This window comes from Populus euphratica, unplaced genomic scaffold, assembly GCF_000495115.2.
Source record: "Populus euphratica unplaced genomic scaffold, PopEup_1.0 scaffold536.1, whole genome shotgun sequence".
NCBI classification, from domain to species: Eukaryota; Viridiplantae; Streptophyta; class Magnoliopsida; order Malpighiales; family Salicaceae; genus Populus; species Populus euphratica.
The window spans coordinates 98131-108355 of NW_011500412.1; the positions used below are offsets into that span (position 1 = coordinate 98131).

Consider the following 10225-nt stretch of genomic DNA (forward strand, 5'->3'; position numbering starts at 1 on the left):
TAAATTGATTTTATAAGATTTATAATTTTTTTTAGCTTGCCATCACATAAAACATGGACATACCATTTTAAGATTGTTTGTTAACAATTATAAAACAATTTTCTTTAAATAGAAACAATTATTCAAATTAAAAACAATGTGCTAACTAAGATAAACAACATATATATTAATAAAATATATATATATATATTAATGATTGTTTTTTCAAAATAAGTGTTTTTTTTATTTAATAATAATACCAAATAATTTATTAAGACCAATATATCTTTTTATATTTAAAAAACTTTAATTTATTTAGTATGCAAACTAGTTTTATCTAAAAGTCTCATCGTTAAGATCTCAAATAGAATAATTTTAATTTTTTAAAACAAAATACTCAAATTTAATTAGTTAAACTCATAAGTGAGAGTACATTCCAAACAAAACTTAATTAGGAAAAAAAAGTTATAAATTAGTTCTTAATTATTAACAAAAATCTAAAAGAAAAGGAAAAAGTATTGTGTAGCAAGACACAAAACTCTATTCATTGTAATAGTATAATGCAAAATTGCTCTTGAGCAATAAAACCTTTTAACTATGCATCAAGGATAAGATGGTCTTTTATCATTATAAAATTATTTTTTGCAAATTATGTTTGGTTAGATTGATTCGTTTTTTTTTTCATGATAACCTTACTAATCTAACTGTAGAATAATAAAAAAAAATATTATCTTTTATTCGAAGGTGTTTTGATCTTTTTTTTTTTAAAATAGATAAATTATTTTACCGTTCTTGAAAACAACATCAAATAAGCTCTTTGAAAGGGGCTTTTTGGTCATCTTACAATGATTTTGTTTTTTTGTAATATCAAGTTAACTTAATGGAATTTTTTGTATTTTAATAAATATTAAATATTAAAAAACAACTTGTTAGATAACCCCATCCCTTTTGGGGGGCACCTAAGGGTCGTTTGACAATATAAAGCTATTTTTCATAATAACATTTGAATCTTTTTAGTGCCCTCTCCACAGTGAGGCATTGTGTGTTTCAAAAGCTCTATTAGTTTGGCTTTAATGGTATATTATTCTTTTTTCTTTTCTTTTTTCTCCTAGATTTTCATATTAGACTTTTAAAATTTTTAGAACAATCTTTTAATTTTGTTAATCCTTCAGATTTGATCTATTTTTTAATTATAATTTGTTTTTATCTTGAATAATTTATAAAATTGGAATGCTTTTGCAATTTCATCTCTCTTTTCCCTTTTTTTTTTCATCTTTCAAATTTGATTGTTCTTTTGATTACTATTAGTTTTATTTAAAATTATTTTTAAATTGATTTTACTTTTACAATTTCATTCTCCTTTTGTTTTCTATTAGATTTACTCTTATTCTTTTAATTTCTAGTTTTCTTGCTTTGAAAATTTTTTTAATCTATTTTTTTTCTTGTTTTATCTTGAAAAAAAAAGTGGATGGAAATTGAGTTTGTTAGTTGCTTTCAAGTCTATGATTTTATAGTTAGAGATTAAGATTTTATAAATTAACTCAGATTTATTTAGTCGCTAAGAAAATTTCCGAGGATGAACATGTTAGACCATAGAAAGTACAGGGAAAAATTAGGAAGAGTCTAAAGTTATGGGATCTAATAAGTACTGACTAAATAGATTAGGGACTAAATTATAGTAATCGGAGAAAACCGTAGCTCTGGCGTCCTCCGTCTCTTTTTTCGTGTCCCCTATCCCTTCTGGGTTTATTTTGATTCCTTCTCCTTGTGAATACCCCTCCACATGGAGTATCGCCGCCTCTCTCGAAACTTAGCGAAGCTCCCAACTCTCCACTTCCTTTATTTTCTCACGAAGTAGAAAAACCTACCACAGGAGTTCTACTTTCTGCTCCACTGCATCGATTTCTTTGAAAGTTCTGGCATGGTCGAGGTAATTCTTTATTTATTTATTTATTTTACTTTGGTAATAACATGGCATTGTATCTTCAGCTATCAAATTGTTTTTCACCCTTCTTATGACAGTGGGTTGTTTTAGTTTTTTATATAAGATGTTTATCATGATATATGCTTGTTACTCCAGTTGTTTCTTGATTTATGGCTGGCCTTGGTTATTGTCTCATGTTGTTTTTCCATGTTTCGTGGGATTTATATGAATCTTAATCTGGAATAATCATTTCTTGGCTATAGATAGCTGTTTCTTCTTGTGGGAAATGGAAAGGTCAGAAACTTTTTGGCTTTGCTGGCAGGCAGAGCTAAGTTTTCAGGCCTAATGGTGCTGTATTAATGTTTACCGATGCATCTAGTTCCTGGTCTCATATATTGTTTCATGCTAGAAAACATTACCATCGCGCACAACGGAGAGTGTCTTCCATTTTTCTTTTTATTTCTTTACGGGATTAGCAATATGAAAATCCACTTGCCTTTTCTATTGGACTTTTCTGTTAAAACAATTGAACAATCATCATTGGAGTGTTTTTTTTTTGTTAGAACAATGTCCCCTGTGGTCGAATAGTTGAATATAAAGTTTTGACATTATTGGAGAGCCATTATCCTTTGTTACACAAAACAAATCCATTTTACCTTTTCACTTTTCACTATCTACGTGTCTTACCTTTTGCTTGTTATAATGTGAGTCTGCATTTATCTAGTTCTTGTCTTCCTTTATCCCCCTCTGTAATACAGAATTCTAGTGCATTCAAAGTAAAAGAATTGGTTATTGTTGTATTAATGTGCATTATGTTTGATGAAGGAAGGTAAATTGATTAACTGGATGACAGTACCTGGTAGTGGTATTGCTGATTTTGTGAAAGTTTCAAGATAACCTGATAAGCAATGTTTGATAATTAGTTTGTGTTGCCTTGTAGGGTAGGAGACAGTTGGAGTGGAGCTTGCCTTAATCCCTGGATGAGCTATTAGGTAGTCTAAACTCATACAATTAGAGGGAAAATAATGGAACTTTGATCACTTCACTAAAGTACTTGAAGGATGTTGTTTTGCCTTTTTCCTTCTCGTTTTGCAGCCAATATTCCTATAAATGGTAGAATTTTCAAGTGCACTTAAGTATCTTGTTTGACTCCTGCAAAAAACTGAGAATCCACATAATATACTTGATTGATGATAGGTGATGCTAGACAAGTGTAAGTCCTCTAGAAGGGATGTCTTCTAGGCTCATGTGTAGAAGACTTGGTGGACGGTTGATGGCTGAAACTCCAATTTCAAGAATTTGTTTCTTGATTTATTTGTTATCCAGAATTCTGTATAATGTTCTTGTTTTTCTTTCTAATTCATATGATGAGGAATCCAAGTCACTCAATATTTTCTTTTTGATAATTGAGATTTCATTAGCTGAAGGCACAAAGTAGATCACCCTACTACAAAAGCATACAAACAGGAAATAATCCATAAAACATCAGATACAAATAATTGTTAAAAGATACTCCATGATTGTGTGTTAGTGGAATTTTTCTTTAATTCACTTCAAACTCATCTTCAGATCCTATTTCCACATTTGCAGGAATCTAATGAAAGGAGATGTGATACATGGAGAAATAGGATACGGGGAAGCTAATAAAGTTAAGGAAAATAGTGGAAAAACGATCTTTATTTGAAAACACCAAGGGTTTTAACATACTAATTGTATCTAATCTTTGAAAGCAAAATATAAGATAACCTCCATGTTAGCATCCATTTTTGAGAGTGGCAACAAGGGCATGGATATGACCAAGGAAGCTCTAGAAGTACCCTCTTCACGGAAAAGAAAAGTGAGACAAAGAAATAGGAGGAGAAATAATCAACAGGATAGTGGTCCAGCTCATAAACAGGCTGAGGAAGGTGGCTTACCAAGTACTTATAATTTGAATAATGTCTCAACTGTATGCTTATCAGATGAAAGAAACAGAGAAGCAGTTTTTTTATCAGATAATGGTGAAACAAAACTTGTGAACAAGGGCATGGAAACAAGCAGGGAGTCTCTAGAAGTACCTTCTTTGCGAAAAAGAAAAGCAAGAAAAAGAAGCAAGAGGAGAAATAATCAACAGGATAGTGATCCAGCTCATAAGCAGGCTGAGGAAGGTGGCATGCTGATAACTCATAATTTGAATAATGTCTCAACTGCATGTTTATCAGATGAAAGAAACGAAGAAGCAGTTTTTCTATCAGATAATGGTGAAACAAAACTTGTGAACAAGGGCATGGAAACAATCAAGGAGTCTCTAGAAGTACTGTCCTTGCAAAAAAGAAAAGCAAGAAAAAGAAGCAAGAGGAGAAATAATCAACAGGATAGTGATCCAGCTCATATGCAGGCTGAGGAAGGTGGCATGCTGAGTACTTGTAATTTGAATAATGTCTCAACTGTATGTTTATCTGATGAAAGAAACAAAGAAGCAGTTTTTTTATCAGCTAATGGTGAAACTAAACTTGTGAACAAGGGCATGGAAACAATCAAGGAGTCTCTAGAAGTACCTTCTTTGCAAAAAAGAAGAGCAAGAAAAAGAAGCAAGAGGAGAAATAATCAACAGGATAGTGATCCAGCTTGTAAGCAGGCTGAGGATGGTGGCATGCCAAGTACTAATAATTTGAATAATGCGTCAACTGTATGTTTATCACATGAAACAAACAGAGAAGTTGCTTTGTTATCAAATAGTGGTAAAACAAAACTTGTGAACAAGGGCATGGGAACAACCAAGGAGGCTCCAGAAGTACCTTCTTTGCAAAAAAGAAAAGCGAGACGAAGAAACAGGAGAAGAAATAATCAACAGGATAGTGATCCAGCTCATTTGCAGGTGGAGGAAGGTGGCATGCTGACCACTTATAATTTGAATAGCGTGTCAACTGTATGTTTATCAGATGAAACAGACAGAGAAGTGGTATTTTTATCAGATAAAGGTGAAACAAAACTTGTGAACAAGGGCATGGAAACAACCAAGGAGGCTTCAAACGTACCATCTTTGCGAAAAACAAAATCAAGACGAAGAAACAGGAGGGGAAATAATTGTCTGGATAGTGAAACATGTTCTGCTTCTCTTGCTATTCGTGGCAAAGAGAATGTACCCCCTGAGAGTTTATCTTGCTTACTCGAAATAACACCCATATGTCTTGTGAGGAAAAAACTACTTATTCTTGATATAAATGGGGTGCTTGTGGATATAGTGTCACCTCCTCCAAAGGGCCATATAGCAGATATAAAGATTGCAAAAAAAGCAGGTGAGTTTTTGAAACTTTAATAACAGTTACTTAAATGCTTTTTCACTCCAATTAATTAAATCTAATTGGCTTGCTTTCTTGTATCAGTTTTTAGAAGACCCTTTTGCTTTGATTTTCTAAAGTTCTGCTTTGAGAGATTTGAAGTGGGTGTTTGGTCCTCTAGAACTAGGTACTCTGTTACCTACTTCTTATTCTAATTGAATCTCTTTTTAATGTGGAATCATTTTTTATTTTTTATTTATTTTGCTCATAAGATAACCATTTTTTTTTCCCTTAGTACACTGGGAATTTTTTTTGTGAGCTACAGTTGACCACTAGACATCTTGAATTTTTGTAGGAAGAATGTTGATAGAGTGGTTGAGTTTGTGATGGGAGATATGAAGAAAAAGTTGCTGTTTTGTTGGGTAAGCACTTTTTCAAGTCTTGTATTTCCTTTTTGTTCGGGCTTTTCCGTAAAGTCTGGAAGACAATATGCAAGTTTGATTCTTGCATTAGCAAATTTGTTTCCACCTCCCTGTTTCAAGCTCCTTTTTTTTCAAAAAAAAAAAAAATATTTTAGCTTCCCTTTCTAATGAACTAGTCTTACCAGCATGTATGAGCTTGTTAAAGTCTAAAGTGTATGGTTTTTTAAATAGACAAGTGGAAAACATTCTTATCATTGGATGACTTGAATGTTTTCTAGTTTCCTTAGGTGGGTATGATTCTGCAGAATATCCTAGGATAGGGATGAGTAGCAGAAATTCATACTCAACTAGTTATTGTATCCTTTCAAAGTCATCCTGCAGTCTACGCTTACACGGATTCTTAAGATGCTCACTCTCATTTCTTTTAGGATCTATCCAAATGCACTGCAACACAGTTCTGTACTCTAGAAAACAAGCATAAACCCTTGGTTTTTAAGGAACTGAGGAGAATTTGGGAAAAAGACGATTCTGAACTTCCATGGGAGAAGGGAGATTATAGTGAATCAAATACGATGTTATTGGATGATTCTCCTTACAAAGCCTTGCTTAATCCTGTAAGTATTTGTAATTATATTATCTTCTTTTAGGCTGGTTATCTTATTTTTCTTACAGTTTTTCAATCAGATGATCTAATGCTTTATTGGACTTATATTGTAGGCACACACTGCAATCTTCCCTTATCCGTACCAGTTTCAGAACAGCAATGATAATTCTCTAGGTAAGTTAACTTTTTGACGCAGTGCCATGCAAATGTTCTTCAACTGTTGTTTCTGATTTATGTTGGATGAGGCTCATACTGAAGACCCAGCAGATATCCTCGCTTGGACTATGCTACTTGTGCCCTTTGTGAATTGCGTAATCTTCTAGATTTAAATGTCTTTAGCTTAGCCGGAAATTCATTTATGAAAATGGAAATGTGAAGTTTATCATATATGTAAGCTGCAGAACACTAGGAAAATGATTAAGAACGGAATCCAATTCATGGCAGGTGCTGGAGGTGATCTAAGGGTTTATCTGGAAGAATTGGCAGGAGCTGATAATGTGCAGGAATTTGTAGAACACCACCCATTTGGTCAACGAGCTATCTCTCAAGGAAGTCCAAATTGGGGCTTCTTCCTCAAGGCTATCAGATCAGTGTGTCCTGTACAAGTGACAAGATAACGTGAGTCTCTGCTAACATTCAGTATGGTTTTGCTAGCTCCATATTTAGCTCACATGGTCAGCGTTTTAGAGAGCACGGGAGAAAGAACAGGGCTTGGATTTCATCAAGGTTTCAAATTGCTAACTAGGAATCAAATGAGTGACTTTTTTCCTAAATTAGCTTCAAGAATAGAACAGGTCGATTCTTTATATTTTTTGAAAAAGGGTTTTTCATTTTGAGAAGGTTTTATGAGCTCTAATTATCATGACTAAATAGTATTTGTGAGAGATTCACCAAATTTTGATATGGTATGTGAAATTTACGTTGTATTTTATAGCATATTCACTTGCATTGATTCAAGGGCAATGAGGACATGAACAATTGAACCTACACATTGGTATTTCTTTTTTTTTTATACATTTTTTAATCTCATTCCACCATTTTCAGATTTGAACAATTGAACCTGAGACCTCCAAGTGGAAATTTTCAGTTTTAACCGTTGGATCTTCCTCTTGAGACAGGTTCAGTGAAACGTTGACATGAGCAATGCAAATTGCAAAGGCTTAGCTAGGATATGCTTGTTAATCATTTGTGAGTTGGAAATTGCAAGATGTTTGAGCCTATCGCTATATGGGGTTATTAAGGTCCCATTTCTTCCTCTGGATAATTTTTGTATGTGTTAAACATTAGGGGCTAACACTAGCCTCGCATAGTTCTTCCATTTAGTGAACAAATAGAAGCATTAAACTTGCAAATTTCTTGAACAAATGCGACTGCCTCTGTTGAATGAGATATGCATCGATGAAGTCTTCATAAACCTTTCAAGCAAAAGGGAAACCGTGCATTTTCACGAGATTTTTACCCGCCATGTCATCTCTAAATTCTTGCAATTCATTTCATTGAAACCTTCCACCATTTTTTATATTGGTAGGGTTTATATTATACTAAATATTACGACGTGTGGGATATTCACTGTAGATGCTAGAATTATTAACGCGGACACAAATCATTGTGAATGGCCTTGTTTAATTTTTTACAATTCATTTTGGATCTTAAAATTTTATTTCAGGTGATTTGATATTAATTTAAGGCTAATTACTTTTGATTTTTTAATCAAGAATGAAATTAAAAAAATAAAAATTAAAATAAAAAAGACTCAGAACATAGGTGATATTTCAGAATTTCTAGAAAACATACACTTAGAAATCACGTAAATTATATGATTTTAATGCCTCAATTTTTTTTAAATTTAATTTTGGTATAAAAATTTATTTTTGTTATTTTTAGGTATTTTGGTTTTCAGATCAAGATTATGCTCTTTATTTTTTTCTTCATATTTTTGTAATGTTTAAGTTTTATTTCATATTATATTTTTCTTCATCTCTTATTTATGCTTTTTATTTCCTTTACTATACTTATGTTCTTATATTGTTTATTTATATTTATCTTCTTCACTATGTTTAGTTAAGTTTATTATGTCAACGTGAAAATATTTCACTAATGGTGTTAAGATAAGTATAATATAAACTCAATATGAACTTTAATGTTTATATCCTAAACAACTTGCTATTAACATGTCTTATCTTTTTATCTTACTAATTCTTAATACATTGCTTGTTAAATGGTTAATCTAGATTTATGTTGTATAATACTAGGTACAACAAATGTTTGAGACTTTCATAACTAACTATATGGTATAACCTACAGCTGTGCTATGAAAAAAACTTGATTTGTTGTTAACATAAGTTAGTATCATGAATTCCTGATAATATTTAAAAGTTTGGTGTCACTTAAATAAGATAATTACTATAAGCATGTTAAAAATTTATAATGAGCTATTAATGACAAATCATCCGACTATAACCTTCTTTGTATGTGATTTCCAGTTAAGTAATAAAAAGAGTTTATATTACACTTATTTTTAATATCATTAGTGGATCCTCTAACTTTGACATTTGTTTTTATTATTGTTTAATCTTCACATTAACTTACATCTCAAAGTCCTCTTTAATTCACCACCACTACCACCACCACTATTATTATTATTATAATTATTATTTATAATTTATATGGTTAACTTCTTTATGATTCGATACTAGTCTTACCAGGTTATTTATTATATCAACACTCCTACACTTGGGAGAAGACATCAATCTTTTGGTTGTGTCACCAAATGATTGATACTTAAAAGCGTATTTTTATCAAGGTTTTATATCATCATTTTGTACTTGAAGTATCAATAACTCCTTAACTAAAGCATGTTTTATAATAATATATCTAATAAAATTAGATACCTTTAATTTATGGTAAATGTTCATTTTAAATGCAGGCCTATCACATAAATAAAAGGATTGATTGATAAATTTAAGAACTGAAATTGAAAGGACAAAGAGATGGCCAAACTTAGAAAAGAGATGTCGGTGCAATCCAAACCGGAACACTGTTCGGTAATTGGGCCATATCTGGAGCTACAGATCTCAGATTTAGGTCCAATTTATATGGATGGAAAGGTAAGACATAGGCCTACAACTTTCATATGGAGCCCAAGATCTAAAAAGGCCATTATCAAGTCCAAATAGTAGCAACAACAAAGAAGCCCGAATCTGTCTTCCAGCCCGAGCACTGTTCGGTATTTTGGCCATATCTGGAGTTCTAGAAGTCCAAATGAGCTGAAATTTTTACACAAGAAAGCTGAGACAATTGCCTACAACTTTCATGTTTACAACTGGCTCCAATTTTGACGTTATCAATGACGTTTTGGGCAGACAAGAGAAGATAAGGATTGTCACCAAGTCAAAAGTTGGTCACCCACTTATCAATTAGTCATCAAATCAATAGTTCCCAATTTTGGCCTATAAAAGGAGACATTTGCCATGCATTTAGGCATCTTGGTGTTCAGATCAAGATCATGCTCTTCCTTTCTCTCTTTGTATTTTTTATGCTTTGTTTTCATTAATATTAAGTTTATGCCTTTCATTTCCTTTCCTTTACTTAGTTAACTTTTATGTTCTTATTTTGTTTATCTATTTTGCTTTCTTTCATTATGTCTAGCTAAGTTAATTATGTCAAGGTGAAAAGGTTACACTAATGGTGTAAGAATAAGTATAATGTAAACTTAATATGGACCTTAATGTTTGATACTAACATGTTTTATATTTGCTATCTTGTTCACTCTTTAATACTTTGCTTGTTAAATGACTAATCTTGATTTATGTTGTATAACACTTGGTACAACAAATGCTTGGCACTTTCATAGCCCATAATGTATGGTATAACCGACACCTGAGCTATGAAAGGAACTTGATTTGTTGTTAACATAAGTTATAATCATGAATGAGTTTTGCTGGGTTATTTATTACTTCGACCACTAATTGTCCAACTTTGCCTTCTTTTAAGGCATGTCTCCATGAACAAGCCCATGCTTTAAACAGTTTCCAAA

The 10225-nt window shown here is 32.1% G+C and overlaps 1 protein-coding gene across 3 annotated transcripts; it reads left to right on the plus strand.

The window, feature by feature from the left end:
• Window positions 1-1676: 1676 nt before the first annotated feature.
• LOC105114511 (uncharacterized) lies at window positions 1677-7218 on the plus strand. 3 transcript variants are annotated; one of them, XM_011011070.1, is made up of 8 exons: window positions 1677-1909; window positions 2844-2895; window positions 3494-5181; window positions 5269-5350; window positions 5519-5585; window positions 6014-6199; window positions 6303-6363; window positions 6617-6732. In XM_011011070.1, exons 3-8 carry the CDS (start codon window positions 3654-3656, stop codon window positions 6649-6651), a joined length of 1959 nt encoding a protein of 652 aa, XP_011009372.1. In that variant the 5' UTR covers window positions 1677-1909; window positions 2844-2895; window positions 3494-3653; the 3' UTR covers window positions 6652-6732. The 3 variants fall into 3 exon arrangements, with proteins under 3 accessions (XP_011009372.1, XP_011009370.1, XP_011009371.1); XM_011011068.1 differs by having other exon boundaries at window positions 1678-1909; window positions 6634-7218; XM_011011069.1 differs by lacking the exon at window positions 2844-2895 and having other exon boundaries at window positions 1678-1909; window positions 6634-7218.
• Window positions 7219-10225: the final 3007 nt, after the last annotated feature.

Bases quoted from the DNA above. Each gene is read 5' to 3' on its own strand.
- LOC105114511 (XM_011011068.1), top strand. From the start codon at position 3,654: ATGTTAGCATCCATTTTTGAGAGTGGCAACAAGGGCATGGATATGACC. The intron at 5,182-5,268 runs GTGAGTTTTTGA...TTCTTGTATCAG, and splicing joins AAAGATTGCAAAAAAAGCAG to TTTTTAGAAGACCCTTTTGC. The intron at 6,364-6,633 runs GTAAGTTAACTT...AATTCATGGCAG, and splicing joins CAGCAATGATAATTCTCTAG to GTGCTGGAGGTGATCTAAGG.